This window comes from Lepidochelys kempii, chromosome 20 (genome assembly GCF_965140285.1).
Source record: "Lepidochelys kempii isolate rLepKem1 chromosome 20, rLepKem1.hap1, whole genome shotgun sequence".
In the NCBI taxonomy this organism is placed as follows: Eukaryota; Metazoa; Chordata; order Testudines; family Cheloniidae; genus Lepidochelys; species Lepidochelys kempii.
This window is the reverse complement of record NC_136399.1, coordinates 21,178,964-21,203,613: the sequence shown is the minus strand read 5'-3', so window position 1 is coordinate 21,203,613 and position 24,650 is coordinate 21,178,964. Positions and strand designations below refer to the sequence as shown.

Here is a 24,650-nt window from a genome sequence, read left to right as displayed (position 1 = left end):
TTCCGGCTCCTCCAGCCCCAGCCATTCCCAGCAGAGGGCGCTGTGGGGAGTGGGGTGGGAGCACTGGTCATAGGGCCGGGTTGCTCCCACCACTGTCCCCCTTACTCCCCTCCCCGCCCCCCAGGTACCAAGCACAAAACCATCCTGGAGGCACGCAGCGGACTGGGGCCTATCAAGGCATACCCACGGCTGGGCCCCACGGCCAGCGGGGAGCCAGGCAGCCAGGACCCCAATGCTCAGGAGCGCACCTTCCACTGTGAGATCTGCAACGTCAAGGTCAACTCGGAGATCCAGCTCAAACAGGTGGGGCACTGCTGGGGACCCCCATATCCTCCCAGCCTCCCCATCCCACCATCACTCCTCCCCCTTAGCCCCTACCCCCAGGGCATGTGGGGTGGTGGCAGACCGGTCTCCCATGTCTGGGCAGGGAGCAGGGTCTAGTGGTTGGAGCAGGGGGCTGAGGCCAGGACTCCTCGTTTCCATGCCCAGCTCTGGGAGGGGAGGAGGGTCTAGTGGTTGGAGCAGGGGGCTGGGGCCAGGACTCCTGGTTTCCATGCCCAGCTCTGGGAGGGGAACAGGGTCTCGTGGTTGGAGCAGGGGACTGAGGCCAGGACTCCTGGGTTCCATGCCCAGCTCTGGGAGGGGAGCAGGGTCTAGTGGTTGGAGCAGGGGGCTGGGGCCAGGACTCCTGGTTTCCATGCCCAGCTCTGGGAGGGAGCAGGGTCTAGTGGTTGGAGCAGGGGGCTGGGGCCAGGACTCCTGGGTTCTATGCCCAGCTCTGGGAGGGGAGCAGGGTCTAGTGGTTGGAGCAGGGGACTGAGGCCAGGACTCCTGGGTTCCATGCCCAGCTCTGGGAGGGGAGCAGGGTCTAGCAGCTCAAGGCAGGGCTCTGACTCTCTCCTCCCCCCCACAGCACATTTCCAGCCGGAGACACCGGGATGGGGTAGCCGGGAAGCCCAACCCCCTGCTGAGCCGGCACAAGAAGCAGCGCAGCTCAGCCGAGCTGGGGGTGAGCGGAGAGGCGGGGGGGAGTGGGGGGGGTGAGCTGAGAGGCGGGGGGGAGTGGGGGGGGGTGAGCTGAGAGGCGGGGGTTGGGGAAAGTGGGTGAGGTGAGCTGAGAGGCAGGGGTGGGGTGAGCTGAGAGGTGGGGGTGCGGGAGAGCGGAGAGGCGGGGTGGGGGTGAGCTGAGAGGCAGAGGACAGTGGTGGAGTGAGCTGAGAGGTGGGGGTGGGGGAGAGCGGAGAGGCGGGGGATGGGAGTGGGGGTGAGCTGAAAGGCAGAGGGCAGTGGGGGTGAGCTGAGAGGTGGGGGTGGGGGAGAGCTGAGAGGCTGGGGGGTGGGAGTGGGGGTGAGCTGAGAGGCTGGGGGGTGCTCCCTTCACCTTGCTGGGCCCAACCGCATAGATAATTGGGGCTGGTCACGAGGGGGGCTGGAGCTTCCTAGGAGTGCAGGGGCCGAGGGGGCAGGAGCACTGCAGCAAGGGCGGGTAGTTAGAGGTAGAGATTCCATGGACAGATGGATGGACGGATGGACGGACGGGTATTCTGCAAGCCACGGACACGGATGGGTGCCATAGACGGATGGATGCAGTGGGCAGGCAGCTGGAGGGTGGCTGACAAATATGGCCCCCTGTACGCCCTGGCCTGTCCTGGCCGGCTCCCATGGGTGGGCACCCCACTGCTCTGTCTGTGGGCACTCCCCAGCCCGGTGTTGTGTTTGTGGGTGCCCCTCCTCCCCATGCCTGGCACTCTCTGTGGGTGCCCCCTCAGCCCAGCACTCTCTGTGCCCCCCCACACCCGGCGCTCTCTGTGGGTGCCCCCTGAGCCCGCCTCTCTCTCTCTTGCAGGGCCCCCTGGCCTTCCCCAAGGACCTGCCGAAGTCGCTGGCGGCCGGACTCCTGCCCAGCCCCTTAGCCATGGCGGCCGCGATGGCAGCCGCGGCCTCTGCCCCCCTGACTCTGCGTCCAACGCCCCCACTCCTGCAAGGGCCCCCCCTGACGCACCCGCTGCTGCGTCCGGCCCCGGGGCCCATCAGAACTGCTCACGGGCCCATCCTCTTCTCACCGTACTGATGCCCACCGCCGTGCCCCTCGATGCCCACCTCCGCTGGACCCGCCTGGTGCTCGCCCAAGCTACCGGGGCTGGGCAGGGGCTGGGCGGGGCTTGGGGCCTTTCGTTTGTGGCTTTTTAACTGGAATTCGGATCCTTTTTCCCCAGAAGAAAAGGGACAAGCCCATCCCCCGCCTGCCCCCCCAGCTCCATCCCCCCAGACCCAGCCAACTCTGCACAAGTGCTGGGCCCCCCGGGGAAGTGGCCGAGGGGACCCCCACAGCCCCCTTCATTGCTCTTTTCTCCCTAGTACCAAGGGTGGAGGGGGATCTGAATCTTGGGAGAAGGACGGGGGAAGGGAGAAGCCCCCCCCCGTCAGACTCCATGGAGTGTCAGGTTGGGGGGTGACCCCAGATTGGGGGGAAGGTCCCCCTGTACCTCAGGGAACTGATCGCAAGCAATCTCTTTTGTATCTCTCTGTGGGGAGGCACCCCCGTCCCTCCCAGAGCTGGGGGGCTCCCTACAGCCCCCAAGCAGGATCCACGCAGGGGCAGGGAGCCCCCCAGACACACAAGCCATGTCAACTTGCACTGAGAGGCGCGAAGCTGGGAGCCCAGGGATGCCCGTCCACCCCGGGCTCGCGGCCCATCCGGCCCGCCAGGAGAACGGACACCATTGCAATAACGTTGGGGCCTGGGCCACCCCATGTACATAGCGCCCCCCCCCCCCGTGCTTCCTCCCACTGCCCACCACGGCCCCCGGCCAGCAGCCTGCGGCCCACACTGTGCCCCCACACCCGCCCCTCTGCCCTTCGGAGCAGGAGCATTGTGTCTAGAGGTAGCGCCCTCCCCCCCAGAGCCACTGGCTGGGCCTGGCCTGAGCCCCCTGCCTTGGGGCCAGGAGTGGGCGACGTGAGCGCAGCCTTTGAGGGGAAGCCCCGAGCTTGGATGATTTTATCAGCTGTGCTGAGAATGAGGGGGGTCTTCCAGCTGGCAGGGTGGGGGGCTGGGGCTGGCCGCCCTGTGGGGTAGGACTAGATGGGGGTCCCCCCAAGCAGCACGCTGTGGGGCACCTGCTCGGATGCTGCAGGGGCAGAGCCCCGGCTGGACCCTGGGGGTCTGATCCAAGTGAAGCAGGGGAACCCAGCCTGGGTGGCTTGGGTACCCGGCTGTCGCCTCCCTGGGGCTGCAGCCCACGCTAGGCCTTGGCCATGCCCCCTGCCCCATGGCCTGAGGGGCTCAGCCCAGGCAATGGGCACAAGCTGAATCACCCTTTGCCCTGCCGTGGGGCCCCTGCTACCCCAACAGGGAGGGGGGTGGGGGTCCCTGTGCCAGGGAGCAAGTGGTACCCCAAGTTCCAGCCAGGACACCTCCCCTCCCACCGCCCATGTTAGGGGATCTGCTGGCCAGACCCTAGCTCAAATACATGGGATGGAGAGGCTGGGGTTAGAGTGTGCAGGGGATAGGGGGTGCCCCTTGAGGGCCAGGGGAAGGGATGGGGTGCCCATCAGGTGCCAGGGGAAAGGATAGGGTGCAGACGGGCCACAGGAGGAGATGGGGGCACATCGGGGGGACAGGGGCACATCAGGGAAAGGGATGTGTGGGGTGCCCCTCGTGGGGGCAGGGTGTAGGGATGGGATGGGAGGTGCCCATCGGGGGGCAGGGGAAGGGATAGAGTGCCCAGGAGAGAGGTGGGGGGTGCCCAGGGGAGCTCCAAGTGCTGCTGGAAAACTGCTGCCCCAGACGCAGACTTGCACAGGGCTGTTGTGATGCCGTTACCATGGCGGCCGCCCCCCAGCATGTCCCCACCCCCCCCACGGGGCCACCGGAAGCCATTCAGAGGGGGGCTGTGAGCCAGCAGCCTGACCAGGGCGGGAGCCTTAGCCAGAGAGGCCAGGTCATTTCCGGGAGATTAACCAGCCCTCCTCCCCTCCCCCACTAGGCCCCCCAGCCATTAAATCCCAGACACTCCTTAAATGCCCAGGGCTGGCAGTGCCAGGTATGTGGGGGGTAATACCAAAACAGCCCCTCATCCTTATCCCCGGCCTGGTCCCCATGGTTGCCCCTTTGGTGCCTGGTGGTCCCCCAGCAAAGGGCTTGTGTGACAGGCTAGCACCCCCCGCTGGGTGACAGTCACTGCCCCCAAAGCCGTGGCTGCCGGAGGAGAATTGCCCTCCGCCCCCAGCAGTGCAGGGCCCATGACACCTCGGCAGGCCTCTGATTGTCTGGAGAGATTCAGCTTCCATGGCCCCCTTGACCCTGTGGGACGCTGGTCTCAGCTGACGCAGGGGACGCTGATCTGAGCTGTGGGGCCAGGGACGTCCGCTCCAGGCCCAGGATGGGGGCTCGAACCAGCTTCCACCACCAAGGGGTTGGCTGGGGTCTGATCTTGCCCTTGGGCCACGCGCTGCATGGTCAGGGTCCTGCCCCTCTATCTCCTTAGCTGTGGGGCAGGCACTTGATGGGGCTGACTGCTGCCTGCACGCCCCCCCGCTCCAGCCCACGGTTTGTGCGGGGGAGGAATGCCTCAGAGCTCAGCACCCCGGGACAATTGGGGGCAGGGAGCTGGGGTTAGGCTCCAGGCCAGACACCTGCTCCTGCCCAGGGCTCCTGAGTCCCCCACGCTGCCTGTACCCCTGCCCCCACCGGCTTAGAGCTCAGCATCAGAGGCCCCCGAGCTCACACCTGCGGTTCCCAACCCCTCCAGCAAAACTGTGATAAAGCAAAAGCAATAGACAAGGGGGGGGGCCCTAGGCCTGATGAGCGCCTCTGCTGGGGTGGGGTCCAGGGCACATGCTCCCTGCATTACCTCAGCCAAGCACTGTCCTCCGCGGGGCACTCGGGTGAGATCCTGCACGCCCCCCACCACCCTCCCAGGCTTTGCCTCCACCCCGAATGTCTCTCTGTCCGTCCTGTGCTGGATTCTCGCCGTGACACTGATGTGTTTCCGCTCGAGCCCCCTGCACCCTGACAACAATAAAGTTCAAGGTTTGACTCCACAATACCCAGGTTAGCTGTGTGTGTCTGTCACTGCTCTGGCCCCTGTGCCCTATAGCGCCCCCCCCCGGCACTCCACCCCACCCCCACTCAGCTCCCTGGGACTCTACAGGCTAGCTCAGTGGTTTGAGCATTGGCCTGCTAAACCCAGGGTTGTGAGTTCAATCCTTGAGGGGGCCATTTAGGGATCTGGGGTAAAAATTGGGGATTGGTCCTGCTTTGAGTAGTCGGTTGGACTAGATGATCTCCTGAGGTCCCATCCAACCCTGATATTCTATGGTCAAGGCTGCACCCACCCAGGGCTAGAACCCAGGAGCCCCCAGCCCCAGTACAGGAGGTGAAGGAGTAACCCACGCACTGGGAGCCACAAGACAAATTTGGCCCAGGCCCCATGGTCCCCAGCGAGGAGCCTGCACTGCACCTGGCAGGGCCAGGACGCTGGGGTCCTGTCTGGGCCTTGAGCCCGGTTCAGCTCTTGCTGGCTCTGTGGGGCAATGCCCGATTCCCCCGAGGCAAGGAGCAGAGGAGCTGGCCTGTAGCATCCCCACAAGCACAGCAGCCCCAGGCAGTAAAGTGGGAGCTTTAATCTTGCTTAAGGGAGCATGGAGCAGGCCTGAGACTGGGCCAAGGATAAGTGGCAGAGCTGGGGCCAGTCCCCAGGAATCCTGGCTCCCAGCCCCTCTCCCTCCAACCACCCACTTGCTTTTACCCCCTAGGCTCCACATCCCTCCCAGAGCTGGGGCTAGAACCCAGGAGTCCTGACTCCCAGCCTCCCCTGCTCTAACCACTAGCCCCCACTCCCCTCCCACAAGCAGGGTTGTGAGTGGCTGGTGCCCTGGTCTGAATGGTGCTTGCTGGTAGGTTCTGGGCTCTGCCTTGTGTACACAGATCCCTGCCCATGGCATGGCCGGTCCCTGCATCCATTGAGCACCAGACATGCGGGCACATTGCGCCCGTTCTAAGCTCCAAGGCCAGACCCTGCCTGTGGGGGAAGGAATGTGACTCCAGGCCTGGCAGGATCACCTGGCCCTAGAGGGTGCTGAGGCCACAGTGGGTTGTGCCTAGGTGCAGCTGGGCAGGTGCCTAGGGCATTTGGTCACAACCCCCCAGAGAGGCTGCAGAGAGACACTGGCCCCTGGCACCCTCCTAGCTCCACTGGCTGGTTGGGGAGCAGGGGGGCAGCAATGCCCCCCCTCTGGGGGGCACACAGTGGGGCCCAGGAGATACAAGCCGGAGGCCCAGCTGGAGAGCCTGGCAGTGTCCTGTTGGGGCTCCTCTGTGATGGGGTGGGCATGACCCTGGCACTCAGGGGACAGACGACGCTCAGCAGCCCAGGATGGCAGCAGAGCCCTGGGGGGTGGAGGCTGGGACTGACTCTGAGACCCTCCCCCCCAAGGAGCCTAGCTGGCAGGGAGTGAGACCAGGAAGACAGGGCAGGGATTGATCCCACCAGGCTGCCGCCAGAGTAACCAGATGCCCCACACTGGAGGTCTCTTGGGAAGTGCCCACCTCCCCATGCCCCCTTCCCTCCCACTTATGCCCCAGTCGGGTGCTGGCCCCTTTGCCCTGATTCTAAGGGCCACGCAAAGACATGGGCACCTGGTGGCTTCTGCCCTAAAAGCCGGGCCCTGCATTCATGCCCCCTCCAGCAGGTGGCGCTGCTGCCCTATACAACATTGACAGCAGTGCCTGGGGCGGCACTAATACCCCAAGGCGCAGGGGCAGTGTCGCCCCAGTGAGCGCACTAGGGAGGAAGGAGCCTGGAAGAGTGGTTAGAGCAGGGGGCGGAGACCGGACTCCTGGGTTCTTCCCCAGTGCTTAGGGCCGGAAGTGGAGTTTACTGGGTTAGAGTGTGGCGGAAGTGGGGGGAGGGCTGTGAGCTCGGACTCCTGAGCTCTGCAATGATGGCCCCAGAGCAGGGACGGGACCCTGGGGAACCGCCCTCCCACACAGGCCAAGAACCAGGTGGCACCAGCACCTGCAGGGAAAAGAGAGCCCCCTCCCCCCAGCTCTCAGGGCTTGTGAGACTCCTCGCCCCACCCAGGTCAGAACCAGAACTGTCCCCCCCCCCGCTGTCACAGTGTTCCAGACAATGCCCCCAACCCCTTCCCCCACAGTACATACAGACGTCCCCTGCCCCTCCCCACCTTCATAGCCAGGCCCCTCCAGGGCTCCCCCTCCAACCACGGTCCTGGGGGATGGGCCCAGGGGCTGAGTCGTCCCCCGTCCCCCCCCCGCCCAGTCATGGGAGAACAGGTCTGAGTGGGGGCAGCTCCCCAGCCCAGCCCCGGAGGGAGTGAAGGGGCCTGGGCACATGTGCCACAGCCTGGACCCAGCAATGGGCCATGAGTGCCACCTGGTGACACTGGGCTGCCCTGGGGCCTGTGGGCACAACAGCCCCAGTCTTCCCTCATGCCCTGTCCTGCCGGGACCCACCCGGGGGTCCCACCCCCGGCTCAGCCAGGCCTTGGCCTCTTGGTAGTGGGTGATTAGTGCCAGGAGGGGCCCCTGTCTCATCAGGAGCTAGGCTGAGGCCCTCGCACTCGACTCACGCCAAGCGGGCATCAGGTGGGAGCAGCTGTTTTTGGTCCTGCCTGTGGGGAGAGGCCTGGCCTGCTCCTGCCCCCCCCCAACTCCAGTTTCTGAGCCCACAAACCCAGCATCAGCATCTCCCCAGCCCCTGCCCCCTGTGATCAAAGCCCCCCATCTCCAGCCAGCTGTGTGGGTCTCTCAGGGCATATGGAGCCCATACGCCCTTCCCTGTGTCTCCAAGCCACAGTGGGGCCATGTGCCAGCCCCTCTCCCCCCTCTTTCCCCCACCCATGGCTGGGTCAGGGCCTGTCAGCCAGCCTGCCCCTGCTCATTTGCTTCGTAAATTGTGTGTACTGGCACCTGGTGGAGACACCGGATCTATAGGCCCCATCAATCACTCATTTCAGCTGCATGCCCAGGCAGCCTGCCCACCCTGGGACTGGAGGAGCACTTCCATGCCAGGGCCAGCATTCACACAGATGAATTACATCCCACTAGCTGGGGGGAGGAGTAGGGGTTAGTGGTTTGAACAGGGGAGCTAGGAAGCAGGACACCCGGGTTCTATTCTGCGTTCTGGGAAGTGAGTGGGTCTAATGGTTAGAGAAGCGGGGGCCTGGAAGCCAGGATTTCTGGTTCTCATCTCAGCTGTATGGCCATCCCCTCTCGGTGCTTCAGTTTCCCGATTGGTACAATGGAACTAATGATGCTTATTTACCCACCTCCCAGGCCTGGTTCTGTTCTAGCCTCCCTGGCTCTGATGTCCGTCTGGAATGCCTCCATGGAGCCCTGGCCCCTCTGAGGCAGACTCAGGTCCTGCCTTTCCAACCCCTCGACCCTTCGATTAACCCTTGTGGGTTCGATTTGTGCCAATGCAAAGGAACAAAAAGCCACAAGCATCTCACGGGGCGGGAGGAGCAGAGCTGGCATTCAGCCTGGCTGGAGAGGACCCACAGTCCCCGAGGTGTTGCACAGCCGGTTTCAGAGATCACGTGCTCAAATGCAGCAGAACAGGCATCCCTCTTGCCAAGCGAGGCCCCAGCAATGCCCTCCAATTAGAGGGATCCCAGAAGCTGCCCCCACCCCAGAAGCAGCCGCTTTCCAGCAGAAGTCCCGTGAACATACAGTTTGCAACACTCTTGGGGGGGTCATTCCCCAATCCAAGGTCACTGAGGAGTAGATGTTCCTGCCCCTGGTGTCTTCAGCTCAAGACTGCACAGCTCTTTCTAAAGAACACACTCTAGCTCGACCATCAGATCAGGGCTGGGAGCAGGAATCGCTGGGGGAAGGTCCCTGCCCCGGGTGTCCCAGCTGTCTTCTTCCTGACACCACCACCCAGATCTGGTCACTTCGGTTGTGGCAATCAGGCCAGTCTGCGTGAAGGCTGGCTCCCAGAGCCTGGGCTGGCTGCATTTCCTGGGTCGAACTCTGTGGCACAGGGCAGGGCCTAGGCTCGGCTGCATTACGAGGGGCTCTGCCATGGCACTATGACAGAAGGCAGTGACCATGAGATGGTCGAGTTCAGGATCCTGATACAAGGAAGGAGAGCAGCAGAATATGGACCCTGGACTTCAGAAAAGCAGACTTTGACTCACTCAGGGAACTGATGGGCAGGATCCCCTGGGAGAATAACATGAGGGGGAAAGGATTCCAGGAGAGCTGGCTGTATTTTAAAGAATCCTTATTGAGGTTGCAGGAACAAACCATCCTGATGTGTAGAAAGCATAATAAATATGGCAGGTGACCAGCTTGGCTTAACAGTGAAATCCTTGCTGATCTTAAACCATAAAAGCAGCTTACAAGAAGTGGAAGATTGGACAAATGACCAGGGAGGAGTATAAAAGTATTGCTCGGGGATGCCGGACTGATATCAGAAAGGCCAAATCACCCTTGGAGTTGCAGCTTGCAAGGGATGTTAAGAGTAACAAGAAGGGTTTCTACAGGTATGTTAGCAACAAGAAGAAGGTCAAGGAAAGTGTGGGCCCCTTACTGAATGAGGGAGGCAACCTAGTGGCAGAGGATGTGGAAAAAGCTAATGTACTCAATGCTTTTTTTGCCTCTGTCTTCACGAACAAGGTCAGCTCCCAGACTGCTGCGCTGGGCAGCACAGCATGGGGAGGAGGTGACCAGCCCCCTGTGGAGAAAGAAGTGCTTCGGGACTATTAGAAAAGCTGGATGAGCACAAGTCCATGGGGCCGGATGCACTGCATCCGGGAGTGCTAAAGGAGTTGGTGGATGTGATTGCAGAGCCATTGGCCATTATCTTTGAAAACTCATGGCGATCAGGGGAAGTCCCGGACGACTGGAAAAAGGCTAATGTAGTGCCCATCTTTAAAAAAGGGAAGAAGGAGGATCTGGGGAACTACAGGCCAGTCAGCCTCACCTCAGTCCCTGGAAAAATCATGGAGCAGGTCCTCAAGGAATCAATTCTGAAGCACTTAGAGGAGAGGAAAGTGATCAGGAACAGTCAGCATGGATTCACCAAGGGCAAGTCATGCCTGACTAACCTAATTGCCTTCTATGACAAGATAACTAGTTCTGTGGATGAGGGGAAAGCAGTGGACGTATTATTTCTGGATTTTAGCAAAGCTTTTGACACGGTCTCCCACAGTATTCTTGCCAGCAAGTTAAAGAAGTATGGGCTGGATGAATGCACTATAAGGTGGGTAGAAAGTTGGCTAGATTGTCAGGCTCAACGGGTAGTGATCAATGGCTCCATGTCTAGTTGGCAGCTGGTATCAGGCAGAGTGCCCCAAGGGTCGGTCCTGGGGCCGGTTTTGTTCAGTATCTTCATTAATGATCTGGAGGATGGTGTGGATTGCACCCTCAGCAAGTTTGCAGATGACACTAAACTGGGAGGAGAGGTAGATACACTGGAGGGTAGGGATGGGATACAGAGGGACCTAGACAAGTTGGAGGATTGGGCCAAAAGAAATGTGATGAGGTTCAACAAGGAGAAGTGCAGAGTCCTGCACTTAGGATGGAAGAATCCAATGCACTGCTACAGACTAGGGACCGAATGGCTCGGCAGCAGTTCTTCAGAAAAGGACCTAGGGGTTACAGTGGACAAGAAGCTGGATATGAGTCAACAGTGTACCCTTGTTGCCAAGATGGCTAACGGCATTTTGGGCTGTATAAGTAGGAACACTGTCAGCAGATCAAGGGACCTGATCATTCCCCTCTATCTGGCATTGGTGAAACCTCATCTGGAGTACTGTGTCCAGTTTTGGGCCCCACACTGCAAGAAGGACGTGGAAAAATTGGAGAGAGTCCAGCGGAGGGCAACAAAAATTATTAGGGGACTGGAGCACATGACTTACGAGGAGAGACTGAGGGAACTGGGATTGTTTAGTCTGCAGAAGAGAAGAATGAGGGGGGATCTGATAGCTGCTTTCAATGACCTGAAAGGGGGTTCCAAAGAGGAAGGATCTAGACTGTTCTCAGTGGTACCAGATGACAGAACAAAAGAGTAATGGGCTGAAGTTGCAGTGAGGAAGGTTTAGGTTGGATACTAGGAAAAACTTTTTCACTAGGAGGGTGGTGAAGCACTGGAATGGGTTATCTAGGGAGGTGGTGGAATCTCTTTCCTTAGAGGTTTTTAAGGCCCGGCTTGACAAAGCTCTGGCTGGCATGATTTAGTTGGGGATGGGTCCTGCTTTGAGCAAGGGGTTGGATTAGATGACCTCCTGAGGTTCCTTCCAACCCTGATATTCTATGATTCTATGAACACCACCGATCCAGCCAGACAGAGCCACTAGGCTGGACAGTCACCAGGTCAGTTATTTAAAGGGCTCTGCCAGAGAAAGGCAGTGGGGTTTGGGCCCCAATTGGGTGGCTTCATGATGAGGCAGAATTATAATAACAACCCGGAGCTCTTGTCTCAATGCGCTTTCCAAGTGGGACACACAATCATTATCCCCACTGTACAGCTGGAGAAACTGAGGCACGCAGAATGGAAGTGACGTTCAAGCTCCCCATGCAGGCCAGTGCTAGAGCCAGGACTAGAACCCCGTGTCCTGAGCCCCAGTCCATTGCTTTAGCCACTGGGCCAGTGTTTCTCAAACGTGGCCACCAGAGGACTTTTTTTGCTGTCAAGACAGCCTCCAAAACATGGGGAGAATTGGGGTCGATTGAGGAGCATTGCCCCCCAAAACCATATACGTTGATAGTAGAGAGCACAATTTAAAGGTTCGACCGCCCCCTGGACCCCACGGGCCCTGTGATGAAGGCCCGTGGCATGCCCCACCCTTCGGTGACTTTATCACAGAGATCTTTTCTCCCACTGTGCACTGGGCGTTTGAGTTAAATCACAGCTGACACTGCGCAGCCCCTGAACAGAGCAGAACGGCTGATGCTGAGTGAAACCTGCCCACCTTGGCTCCTGCTGCCCCAGGGCCAGAACCCCACCCGTTCTCCAGCTGTCCCCTGACAGTCCTGGGAAAACAAGGAGCTAGATTTATTGGGTGAAAAGCCAAGCAAAAAAAAAGCCACAACCTGTGGCCTCTGTCCCATAAAGAGGCAAGAAAGCCGGCTCACCCTCTGCAGAATGGGAAGTGCCTGGTCCCAGCCCCACCTGCCAGGGGCCGGGCAGGGCTCCTAGCTGGGAGGTGCCCCGGGTTCCAATTAAACCTAGAACCGAGCTGGGCATGGCAAGCCCACAGGGTGGTTTTTCCAGTTCTGCCAGAACCTGTCCCCTCCCCTGCCACACCCCTCGCTGGCTGAGATTGGTGCGAGCAGCTACCACAGCACCGTGCCTGCCATCGGGTCGTCTCAGCCCCACGCTGGGGGGCACAGAGGGGAGGCCCAGCGCTGGAGCTCTTGGAGCACTGGAGGTGCTTTCCTAGGCGGCATCTGCAGGGGGCACCCATGCTGTCATTGGAGGCAAATGCCCCAGCTGGATGGTGAGTGCTGCTTGTTGTAGGCTGTCCTGTGGCCCATCGCTGTAGCATCTGGGCACCGGGCTGAGCTCATGCTCAGTTGCTCCCGGTGTGAGGTGGCTGGACAGGGGTCAAGCAGGAAGCATGTGATGCAGACAGAAATAGAGCCCAGGTCCCCTGATTTCCGGCCCTAACCACAGGAGTGTTCTTCCTGTGGGCTTGCGAGCTCTGCTCGGGGGTGTGGGGCACTGGCCACAGCCTGAGATTCAGCTGATGGGTTGAGGCCGGAGGGGGAGCGAGGCTGACAGTCCCAGGTGAGGTGCGGCTCACCCCTAGCCCTCTGCAGAGACACCACTTGGAGGGCTGGGCTAGCATGGAGTCTGGCTCCACCCGAGGTCCCAGGCTCTCAGCTGGCATGTGGGGGTAACGCTCTGACTGTGGGGGGGCCCCGAAAGGACAGGGCAGGCGGCCGGCAGGGCTCCGGGAACAGGCAGGCGTCGGCACATGCAGGGTCCCTGGGGATGTGCCAGCCTCAGCCGGGGATGGGCACAAGGAAACACTGTTCCCTGCGGTTCTGAAGCCCTGGCCCGCTCAGCTCCTCACAGGCCAAATGCTCCCAGTGCAAATGGTTTGTATCCCCGTTCCCGTTCCCGTTCTCCTGGGGAGTCCTAGCTGTCACACGCCGGGTGATCGGATTAATTGGCTGAGATGTTACCCGTAGAAATGTGAGAGGAATCCCTGATCTCCGTGGGCAGCACGTCCTGCCCGGGGAGCGGCTGGTCCCTGGTTCCTGCGCTAACGGTTTGACGGTCTCAAAACCAAACGCCTCCACTACCTCCAACCTGCTGGTTCTGATCTGGGACAGACCCACGGCGGGATTCCCATCTCGGCCCGTCACTAGGGCCGTCACCAGAGAGCCTTGGCGGCCCACTCAGTCCTGGCATCTCTGCCAGCCAGGCCCCAGGACCTGCCCTGATGCCCTGGTGGCTTGGAACTGGCCTGAGGCACCCCGCTCCCCCATTCCTTGCTGCTGAGTGGCCATCAGATGCGAACCACTCTCAGGGACCAGGGCTGCCTCCTACCTCACGTCTCAGCCTGCGGCCGGGCAAGTCCCCTCCACCATAGCTGGGCATGGGGCCATGTGGGCTGGGGGTTATTGCAGGGCAGGAGCAGTGTGAGATGGGGTAGGGGCAGCTCAGGGCACAGCATGTGGGCAGATGGGGCGGTGGGGGAAGCCAGGGTCTGCTCTTATTGGCCAGGCCTTTGCGTGGTCACCCCAAGGGCCTTGCCACCATTGCCAGCAATCTCAGCGTGTCCTTTTCCAGGCTGTAGCTTGGGGGAGCCGGAGCTGTTTGGGGGAAGGGCGTGAAAACACTTATTACACTGAGCAGCCATGGGGTGGCACTGGGGGGGCAGCTGGGGCAGGGGTTTGGAGCAGGATGTTGGCAAGGCTGGTGCTGCGCTCGGCCCTGCGGGGGGCTCGGAGCTGGACTCGGGCGGGGCCCATGCTGCACTCAGCCCAGTGCCGCGTGGGAGGCCTAGGGCGGGTCGGAGCCGCACTTGGGAGGGGCCTGCGCTGTGTTCAGCCTCGCGGGGGGCTCTGGGGGGTTGGCAGGGCTAGGAGCTGGACTCAGGCGGGGCCTGTGCTGTGTTTGGCCCCCGGGGGGCTCTGGGGGGTCAGGGGAGCTCGGAGCTGGACTCGGGCGGGGCCCATGCTGCGCTCAGCCCAGTGCCACGTGGCACAAACTGTGGAATGCGTTTGGATTAGGCCGGACAGACACACTTCAGCACTGGGTTTGTTTATGTTACTCCGTTTCCCCCTCATGCCAACTCAAAGGCAAATAAAGAAATGCAGCCTCCCCAGGTTCTGAGACCCCCCCCCCCCAGCACGCGAGCCTCTCCCGGCACTCTGGGCCGACCCACCAGGCCCACGCCAGCTCCCTCTGCAAAGGGCAAAGTCCGGAGAAGAACCAGCCTTCTGCCCATGCGGGGGAGTCAGCAAAGGCTGGTGCCCCCAGTGAAGGGGGGGGAGAGATAGCTCAGTGGTTTGAGCATTGGCCTGTTAAACCCACGGTTGTGAGTTCAATCCTTGAGGAGGCCATTTAGGGATCTGGGGCAAAAATTGGGGATTGATCCTGCTTTGAGCAGGGGGTTGGACTAGATGACCTCCTGTGGTCCCTTCCAACCCTGATATTCTATGATTCTATAAAAACAAAGCCAATGTAGCCGCAGGCCGGGCCCTCCAACAGATCCAGCGCTAACTCTGCTGGGCCCTGCGGATGCTCCCCTAGGCCCAGATACTCCTCACAGGGGAGGCCCCCAACTCCCTGGGACCCTCACGTCCCTGCCGGGGGACAGCCTGGAGAAAAGCCTTACAGATCTCCCCAGCCAATCGGACGCTTGAATGCCCCAAAGCCCACGTGAAGGGATACCCTGGTGACACAAACCCCCCAGCTCGGGTCACTAGTGGGGACCAAACCAGCCCCTTAGGGCACCATGCTCCCTAATAAGCTAGCAGAGTAACTCCCGCAGCTAGCAGCAGTAGTAGGCGCTTATCCTTCACATGGGCCAGCCCCAGAGAGGCTCACTACAGACAACCAGAATATAGCAACAGCATAAATCAAGGCCGGAGCCACATGGGGGTTTAGAGCTTGTGCCCAAGATGCAGCCACTGAGCATTTACCAGCAACAAGGTAGAATGCCAGCCCCCGAAGTCAGGGCGTGCAGACTGGTGCTGAACATGGCAGGCCCCTGGGCTGGCGCTGACAGTGGCAGGGCCCCCGGGCAGGTGCTGGATTTGGCAGGGCTGGATGTGGCAGGTGCTGGATGTGGCAGGGCCCCCGGGTGGGCGCTGAACATGGTAGGGCCCCTGGGTGGGCTCCCTGTGGCATGAGGAAGACTGCAGGCTCCCATGCATTTAATATTAGAAGCCGGCAATGGCCTGTGGAGTGGGGTGGGCATTGCAGGCAGTGGCGGTGGATTAGCCACTGGGCCAACAGGGCCCATGCCCAGGGGTCCCAGCCGATTGAGGGCCCTGGAAAAATTGGGTCTGGCACACGAGGGTTTATGGCTATATCCAAATCTCTGGCGTAAATGTGCATGTCCACAGCATCCACATGGAGCCCTTCCGTGAACCGTGCTACTTTGGCCTCAATGAGTCCCAGTGGCAGGCAGTTCCGCAGGTTAATGTGTTGTGTAAATCTGTGCTTTACTGGCATTAATTCATCTGGGAGCCCAAGAGTTTCCGCTGGTTAAAAACAGTTCTCTAAAGAGAACTCAGCAGGCCTGTAGCGAACCGCAGGCGGAGAGCAGTGGGAGAAGTTCTTGGAGCATGCGGCCGGCTGGATTTCCGTGCAGCCAACTGAAGGGGGAAGTGGTCTGGGTGCCCTCAGCTATGGCAAACCCAGCTTGAGCCATGCATTGGGCAGCGTGTGGGTTAGTGCCCCAGTGCATGCTGGGAAATCACCAGTCACCCGCACCAAACCCTGCAGAGACGGGCCCCTTCCGGCTGCAATGCCCCTTTGGCCAAGGGCTGCTGTGCCATGTGGATGAGCTCCAAGTGCCACCTCCCTCGAGGCTCTGTTCTAAGAGCCATGGCCCATGGGGCAATAAAATGGGGGCAGACGAGTGGGGGCAGGATGGGGGTGCTCAGCTCCACAAGGGAAAGGGAGGTGGGGGGCGGGGCAGGATGGGGGATGCTCAGCTCCAAAAGGGAAGGGGAAGCGGTGGGGGTGGGGTAGGGGGTGCTCAGCTCCACAAGGGAAGGGGAAGTGGAGGGCGGGGCAGGATGGGGGATGCTCAGCTCCACAAGGGAAGGGGAAGTGGGGGGTGTGGTGGAGGGTGCTCAGCTCCACAAGGGAAGAGAAAGTGAGGGGGTGCTCAGTCTACAGGGGAAGGTGAAGTGGGGGGGAACAGGGGGTGCTTAGCTCCACAAGGGAAGGGGAATCATAGAATATCAGAGTTGGAAGGGACCTCAGGAGGTCATCTAGTCCAACCCCCTGCTCAAAGCAGGACCAATCCCCAATTTTTGCCCCCGATCCCTAAATGGCCCCCTCAAGGATTGAACTCACAACCCTGGGTTTAGCAGGCCAATGCTCAAACCACTGAGCTATAAGTGGGGGGGTGGGGTGGAGAGTGCTCAGCTCCACAAGGGAAGGGAAAGTCGGGAGGAGGGGTGCTCAGTCTACAGGGGAAGGGAAAGTGGGGGGCAGGGAGTGCTCAGCTCCACAAGGGAAGGGAAGTAGGGGGCAGGGTGGGAGGGTGCTCAGCTCCCTGTCAGGGATCTCTCACATCCCTTGGGGGAGTTCCCAGGGACACCAGCGCTTCGCCCTTCTCCCCCAAGGGTCTCTGACTGGTTCTTACAGCTCTTGTCGGACCTTCCTGTGAGTGCTGGCGGCCTAATGGTTAGAGCATAGGCCTGGGAGCCAGCTCTGGGCACCATTCCCCTGCTGCTGAGTGGGTTATTTCACTGGCACTTCTCCCACGCTTTGAGCCCTGGCATGAGTGGCAGAGTGCCCGCTGTGTCTCGCCCCTGGGAGCCAGCTGGGTAGCTGGGCCTGAGACGGAAGAGACTCGCCTGGGGTTGGTCAGTGGGGTAAAGAACCCAGGAGTCCTGATTGCCTCTCTCTAAGAGAATAGAACCCCGGCATCCTGGGTGCCAATCCCTGCTTCTAACCACCCAACAGCCGCCCTGGATCTTGTACTCACACCAGTTGGGCTCGCAGGCTGCGCTGCCCCCTGCTGGCGCTAACCACCAAGGTGTGTGAATGGCAGCTGCTGGCGGAGGGCACTGGAGCTGCCCTGCCCAGCCACTCATTGGCTGGGGCTTGCCAGCGGGTGGCACTGCTGAGCTCCATGGGCGCTGTGGTGTCTGGCACCCATGTGGCTGGGGCTCGTTGGCAGGGGGTGGGGCTGGAGAAATGGGGTCTCTCTTCCCCTGAGGGGAAGCCTGGCTCTGAGCACCGGGGTTGCTGGGGGTGTCTGCACCTTGGAGCCTCTTGCCAATTGCAGATGCTCCTGGGGGAGCCTGGCCCGTCAGCTCTCGGGACGTGGCAGCTCCTGAACCCTGGCCTAAGGGGGTACAAGAGCTGCTGACAGCAATTGGGGGGCAGCTGGCACCCCTTGGCAACCCCACAACTCCATGACAGGGCTTCAAATAACTCCCAACCCTGCTGCCCCCTCCCATGCAGCCCCATGGCTGGGGAGGGGGCCAGTAAGGGGCTCCGCAGGAGGGGAGCCTTGCCCCCCAGCAGACAGAATCCGCCCCCTCCGGGGCAGAGCCCTGAGCAATTGCCTGTAGGCTCTGTAATGGGCCAGTCTAACGTGGGGGCTCGGCACTCGGCTAAGGGCTGGCTGGGCCACATCTCACCTTCCCCCGGCGTGGGGTGTGGAGGGAGGGCTGGGGCTTTGGCTCGTTGCCAGGCCCTTGTGTGATTGCTGGGGCAGGCCAGACCTTAGGGTAACCCCGTGTGGGGACCCTGCCAGAGCAGGCCCACAGCCAGGAGTCAGGCAGAGCCACGGGGTGTCCGCAGGCAGCCGCTTCAGCGCTGAACCCCTTCGTAGCCAGCCCAGCCCTGCCCTGCCCCCTGCCAGGGCCCCTTGCAAGCACCAGCCCCCTGAGCCCCCCGGCACCCCCTTCTGGCAGGGACCATGCAGGCCGCCAATCCAACACAGTGCATTTGCCCTGGTGCTCTCGGGAGCCCTGTGTGTTCAGCTGTGATTGACGCCTCCACCCCAACCTCAGCTGCTGTGTTCAATCTCCTCTCTCCAAAGCCTGCAGCCCTGCAGCTCACGCCAGCACCCAGGAAGAAGGAAGTTACCTCACCGGCTTTGGCAACTCAGGGCTTTTCTCTCTTGCTGCCGGGGCGTGAAGCCCATAAATAGCTGGCGGACGAGGCTGTGCCGGCAGATCGCTCCAAGCACAGCTGGACACATCTGCCCCTCGGCTTGGTAAGGTTTTGACCCTCCCGGATGGTCTGCGCCTAGCCGTGCGGGGCTGGGCTCACCATAGTGCAGCCCCTGTGCCTCCGGGTGGTCCAGCAGGGGGCGGTGTGCAGCCAGCATTGGCGCTGATCAGATCTGTGCAGGGGCTGGGTCATGGACCGGCTCTGGCTGATGGTGCTGGGAGCCCTGCGGGGGAACTCTTGCAGCCAGAGCGGGCACCGTGCCTGGGGCGAGGGAGGGTGGCGCAGGCAGGGCAGGCACCGGGTTTGATGGCAGGCTATGGGGTGGCTAGGAAACAGGGTCCGTGGGAGGGAGAGGGGCTGGCTGGTCTCCTAGGCCTTTTGCCTGATTGCCAGAGTCCTCCGCTCCTTGCGGCTCATCGGGTTTGGGGAAGGGGCAGCACTCAGGGTGCCCAGGGCCCATGACGTCCCCAGTGCGGTGACTCATGGGCTAAGGGGGCTACTGAGGGAGGAGATGGGAATCTGGCCTTTCGCACCCAGATGGGAGCTGGTGTGAGGGGAGCAGGCCCCAGTCCTGGCTGCCAAGCAGGCTAGTTGAGCTGGGGTGTGAGCTGAGCCTGCTCCGGAGAGCCAGCTGGGCTTCTCCGTATGATGCTTGGTCCATTTCGCACGCGGCTCTGGGCTCAGTGGGGCTGTTCCTACGGAGCGAGGATCCTTGTTACCAGTCCCTGCTGCTCACTGAATCCTTCTCGGGGCCATGCCCCCCACCACCACCACAGAGCCAGGGCTTTGCCCTCTGGACTCGAGCCAGCGGGCCCCGGTGGGGCGAACGGGCCGGGTCTCGGGGTGGCTGCAGAGCAAAGGCCAGAGCGAGATCTGGAGTAGGCTGCACTACAGCTGGGGTCTCCTACACTGTGCCAGCCCCGAGTCCTCTGCGTCAGCTAGGAGACAGAACCCCCCCAGGCCAGGGAGCATGTCTCCTCCCCAGAGGGTCACAGAACCTGCCCCCTTCCCTGTGTCTATTCAGACTGAGCTCTGGGGGCAGGGACTGTCTCAGGCTGCGTCTGTGCAGCACCCGACGAGGTGAGCTCGGGGCAGGGGGGTCGTGTAATGATGCCCTCCGGGGAAAGGGGTGCAGATTCCTGTGCATTCACTGGAGCGTGTGAGCAGGGCGCTTGGGTCCAGGCTGATGGGGCTCCCCCCAGGTAGCCTGACACCCCGGCATGCCCAGGGATGCGGAGCCAGGTCTGCTCTGCAGACATCTGAGACATCGGTTTCCGTGGAAACGCCCCAATTAGACCCAGGGTGGAAAGAATGGGGCCGTGTTTGATCTCCCTTCGGGGAGGCTGCCAGGGGCCTGCGCTCACTGGTGCATTATTCCAGGGTCCTGCCCAGGCCTGCCCAGGATCCAGCATCTGCTCCCTGCTCTCCCCAACCCGGGGCAGTGTGGGGCCCGGGGCTGTGGCTGGAGGGGAAATGGTGCATCACAACAGGGGCCTCTGTCACGGACTCACAGGACTCGTGCTCTCTTGGCTCCATACGGTCCCTGGGAGGAACCCCCTTCAGTGCGACAGCCCTGCTCAGGGGTCTACTCTTTCCCGGGGGTTAAGCCCCTTCGCCTCCTGGAACTGCACCTCTCTGAGCCTCAGCATGCCTGTCTCTGCTGTGGGCCCCCTCAGGGAGTCCCCTCGCTCTGGACCCCCGGGGCCTCCACTCGCAGAGGGAATAATGCCACCCTGTTCTCTAGACCGGAGTGACTCTCGGCCAGCGTAACACAGGAGGGTTTATTGAGCGTCTGAACCCAGCACAGGAAACTCTCAGGCCTGGCCTCCCTCAGCACAGCACATCTAAGTCTGTCCCGCATGCAGGTGGGCTCTGGCTGCTCCCTCCTCCTGGCGCAGAGACCCCCTCCTTCCAGCCGAGGCATCCGATATCACCAGCCCCAACAGCTTCTCCCCGACCTTTGTCTTCCGTCCCAAGTAAATTAGTTGCTGGGGCCCTCTCTCTGGCTGGAACTGGTTGGTCAGGTCACCGGGGTCTTCTCTCCTCAGCCCGTTGTCCTCCCACTGGTCAGAATCTGCTGACTGCCAAGCTGGGGTGGGCCTCTTAGTCACCAATTGTTAGGGTTCCCCATCTGCAGGCCATTGTTGGGGGGTCCCGGCTGCTACGTGAGGTCACACCTGGTCCTCTGCAACAACAAACCCTCTCCCACCACCTTGTTAAACATGCAGCACACAGGGAAACTGAGGCACACACACGCTATTCATGTAAAACACTACAAAAATCCCCAACTTCATCACAGCCTCCCTGGCCAGGTGCTGAACAGACATGGAGTGAGAGAGACTTCCTGCCCCCCAGAGCTCACAATCTGAACAGACACAAGGGGGAGGGGAAACTGAGGCACAAAGCAGGAAAGTGACATGTCCATGGGCACTCAGCGGGTCAGTGGCAGAGCTGGAAATGGAGCTGGTCCCAAGTCCCAGCCCCATGGCCGCCCAATAGGATGTGCTGCCTCTTTAACTATACAGCCATGTCAGGGCGGTGGGGCCCTGGGGAGGGGTCTGGGTCCCAGCCATGGGGGAGGCCAATCCAGCTTATAGCAGCCAGGAAAGACCTCCATGTTTCTAGTGGCCCGATGCTTATGAGTCAGGATGGGCTCCATCCCCAGATACTTTAATAGGAGGATCTGTGCCCCCTTTCTCTGCCCTCCCTGCCCCCGACTCCTCCGTCCTGCCTCTCCTCACCTCCACCCCAGCTCTCCCAGCCCTCTCTGCTTACAGCTCCCTTTGAGCTGGACCTGAGCTGAGCAGCTCACCCTCCCCAGACCCAAGGCTGCCAGGGCCCAGCCAGCTGGGGTGCAGGGACAGGAGCCTTCTGGCTACCCTAACTCATGCCCTGGCCTGGGTTTTGCTGTGGCTGGCAAACAGAGCACAGGGATGTCCTGCCCTGCTGCCTCTTCCCAGCTGGCCCAGCCCAGTTGGTGCCCCCAGCCCTGGTGACCTGGGGCACAGCTATGCGATGTCCTTCCTGTCTGTGCCTCCCCAGATGGGGGAGACACTTTAAATGTGTGGCTGATTCTGGCTCAGCAGGGGCATTGCAGGGAGGGGCCCTGGGGCAGGGGGCTGTGCTTTGCCTGACCCCCTTTTCTTTTACTTCAGTTCCTAGAAGCTAAGGATCTAGGCCAAGACTGTGCTCCAGGACCTGACCCCTCCCCGAGACCCGGTCCTCCCGCTCCCTGAGACGATGGCGAACATCACCATGGATAACTTCTCATGCTATGAGGCATCCATCGTGGGGTACCGCTACGTGGCCGTGAGCTGGGGCGTGGTGGTCACCGTGGTGGGCACACTGGGCAACGTGCTGACCCTCCTGGCCTTTGCGGCCGACGCCAAGGTGCAGACCCGCTTTAACCTGCTCATCGTCAACCTGACGCTGGCCGACCTGCTGTACTGTGCCGTGCTGCAGCCCTTCTCCGTGGACTCCTACCTGCACCTGCACTGGCGGGCCGGCCCCAGCTTCTGCCGTGTCTTTGGTATGCTGCTCTTCGTCTCCAACTCAGTCTCCATCCTGACACTCTGCCTCATCGCCGTCAGCCGCTACGTGCTCATTGCCAACCCAGCCCTCTTCAACCGGGTCTTCTCGCGCCTGGGCGTGGGGCTCGTGGCCCTGGGCGCCTGGGTCCTCGGCTTCGCCAGCTTCGCCCCGCTCTGGCCCGTCTTCGTGCTGGTGCCCAAGGTCTGCACCTGCAGCTTCCACCGCATCAGGGGCCGGCCCTACAGCACTATCCTGATGGCCTTCTACTTTGTGGTGGGCCTCAGCTGCGTGGGCATCTTCTACTTCCTCATCCACCGCAAGGTGAAGGGGGCGTCCCACGCCATGGACCGCTACAAGCTGAAGAAGGCCAGCCTGAAGGGGCCTTATGTCGCTGGGGCCAGCTTGGCCACTCCAGGCCAGTTTGTGGAGCTGGACAGCGGCGTGGACACGGGCGTCTCCCAGCCCTCCAGCATCTCGGAGCAGGGCCACACCTCCAAGACGCTGGTCACGGAAAATGGCCCAGCCCCAGCCCTCACCCCAGCCCCTGCCCCCGCCCCTGCCCCCGCCCCTGCCCCTGCTCCTGCCCCCGCAGCTCAAAAGCTCAAAAGCCTGCCCTCCCAGCCCAAGGACAGCAACAAGGAGTTCCGGAAGGTCACCCGCATGTGCTTCGTGGTCTTCCTCTTCTTTGTCCTCAGCTACATCCCCTTCCTCCTCCTCAACATCTTCGATGCCAAGAACCGGGCGCCCACATGGTTGCACATGGTGTCCGCCAACCTGACCTGGCTGAACAGCTGCATCAACCCCGTGCTGTACGCCGCCATGAACCGCCAGTTCCGCGAGGCCTACACGCGTGTGATCTCCACCATCTCGCGCCGCCTCCGGTGCCTCTGAGGGCTGGGGTCGCAGGGGGCAGGGCTGCCCCAGATCAGAAAGCTGCCTTGGTGCTGCCCTGCCCCCCTGGGGGACCCCATATCCTGTCTTGCCCCAGGGGAGGACATTGGACCCAAGCACAGACTCATGCCAGATGCAAGCTTTGCCCTGCCCCAGTGCCTCCTGCTGGTGGCAAGAGCACCGCCCTGTCTCTAGGGGGGTGGCAGGGGCAGGTTGGTGCTGAGCCCTGCCCCACATGGGCCGCCAGTTATGGGCTCTGCACTGCCTTCGCAGAGTGCTAGCGTGGACTGTCCCTTTACCCACCATCCTTGGCCTGGTGAGGTGGTGGAGGCTGGCTGGGCCCTGCCTTCCCAGCTCTATTTATTGTCTGTTCCTGATTTACACCTCGTCATTTTTCTATCACTACCTCAATAAGCAGATCCATCCACCATCAAGTTGCAGTGGGGGAGGTTTAGATTGGATATTAGGAAAAACTTTTTCACTAAGAGGGTGGTGAAACACTGGAATGCGTTACCTAGGGAGGTGGTAGAATCTCTTTCCTTAGAGGTTTTTAAGGTCAGGCTTGACAAAGCCCTGGCTGGGATGATTTAACTGGGAATTGGTCCTGCTTTGAGCAGGGGGTTGGACTAGATGACCTTCTGGGGTCCCTTCTAACCCTGATATTCTATGATTCTATGATTCTATCCCTGTGTGTCTAGTATTGGCTGCATTGCCTGTTCCCAGCCAGTGAACAAGCCCTCCATTGGCTGTGGGGTGGGGAGGCCTGGGGCCGGGGCCAACCATAGGTCTGGGCTATGTGCGTATCCAAGCACCAAGTGTGGGGAGGGGATGGGAAGGGGAGGGGATATGTCATGAACACAGAGATAAGGGTAACATAAAATCCCTCCTGGGAAGCTGTACTAAATTGCTTTACCTGTAAAGGGTTAAGAAGCTCAAATAACCTGGCTGGCACCTGACCAAAAGGACAAATAAGGAAAGAAGATACTTTCAAATCGGGGGTGGGGGGGGGTTGTGCTCTCTTTTTTTGTTCTCTCTCTTAACGCAGAGAGAGAGACCAGGCAGGTAAAACATCTCCTGAAACATACCTGAAATGATTCATCGAAGATTACAAAAATTGTAAGCAAGGGCAAGGAAATACATTAAATTATCTTTTGTTTTAGCTTGTGAATTTTCCCTATGCTAAGAGGTAGTTTTATTCCTGTTTTTTAAAACTGTGAAGCTAAGTCCAGAGGGGAGTCCTCTGCGTTTTAAATCTTTTTATTTCCCTGTAAAGTTACCTTCCATCCTGATTTTGCCGAGGTTCTTTTACTTTTTTCTTTATAATAAAGTCCTTCTTGTAAGAGCCTGATTGATTTTAGTGTCCTAAAGATAAAAGGTCTGATCTGTACTTACATTAAAACCAATTGGTTGATATATTATTCTTAAGCCTCCCCAGGAAAGGGGATGAAGGAGCTTGGGGGGATATTTTGGGGGACTAGGGACTCCAAGTGACCCTTTCCTGAATTTTTGGGTAAATCACTTGGTGGTGGCAGCAATACTGTCCAAGGAGACGGAAAGGAAGTTGTGCCTTGGGGAAGTTTTCAACCTAAGTTGGTGGAATATAAGCTTAGGGGAGTCTTTCATGCAGGTCCCCACATCTGCACCCCAGAGTTCAGAGTGGGGAGGGAACCCTGACAGGATATTAATGGGGTCCTGGGTTTTTCTAGGTCCAACCCACCCCAAGGCAATACCAACTGCTCTGCCCTCAGCCTGGGGCCTCCAGCTGGTTATGTGCTGCCTAGAACCCCAAACTCTCTGAAGGGCTGGGGCGGGGGGAGGTGTGGACTGGCTTGCCTCTCCCCCGACCACAGTGCCTCGCTGTGGGGGATGGGC

General features: G+C 60.7%; 2 protein-coding genes across 4 annotated transcripts in view; both read left to right on the top strand.

Annotated features, from left to right (window-relative positions):
* ZNF385A (zinc finger protein 385A) overlaps nucleotides 1-5,049 on the top strand; it is a 70,733-nt gene extending 65,684 nt beyond the window's left edge. For all 3 annotated transcript variants that reach the window (XM_073318602.2, XM_078849517.1, XM_073318604.2), the window contains 3 exons: nucleotides 125-303; nucleotides 914-1,009; nucleotides 1,847-5,049. In XM_073318602.2, the coding sequence (XP_073174703.1) occupies nucleotides 125-303; nucleotides 914-1,009; nucleotides 1,847-2,071 (500 nt within the window). In that variant the 3' untranslated portion in view covers nucleotides 2,072-5,049. The remainder of the gene's footprint in view (nucleotides 1-124; nucleotides 304-913; nucleotides 1,010-1,846) is intronic.
* Nucleotides 5,050-18,366: 13,317 nt separating this feature from the next.
* Nucleotides 18,367-24,118, top strand: GPR84 (G protein-coupled receptor 84). The gene is made up of 2 exons (XM_073318489.1): nucleotides 18,367-18,399; nucleotides 21,512-24,118. Exon 2 carries the CDS (start codon nucleotides 21,597-21,599, stop codon nucleotides 22,776-22,778), a length of 1,182 nt encoding a protein of 393 aa, XP_073174590.1. The 5' UTR covers nucleotides 18,367-18,399; nucleotides 21,512-21,596; the 3' UTR covers nucleotides 22,779-24,118.
* The last annotated feature ends 532 nt before the right edge of the window (nucleotides 24,119-24,650 follow it).

What these genes read in the sequence shown, in the direction of transcription:
- GPR84 (XM_073318489.1), top strand. Translation starts at nt 21,597, where the DNA reads ATGGCGAACATCACCATGGATAACTTCTCATGCTATGAGGCATCCATC.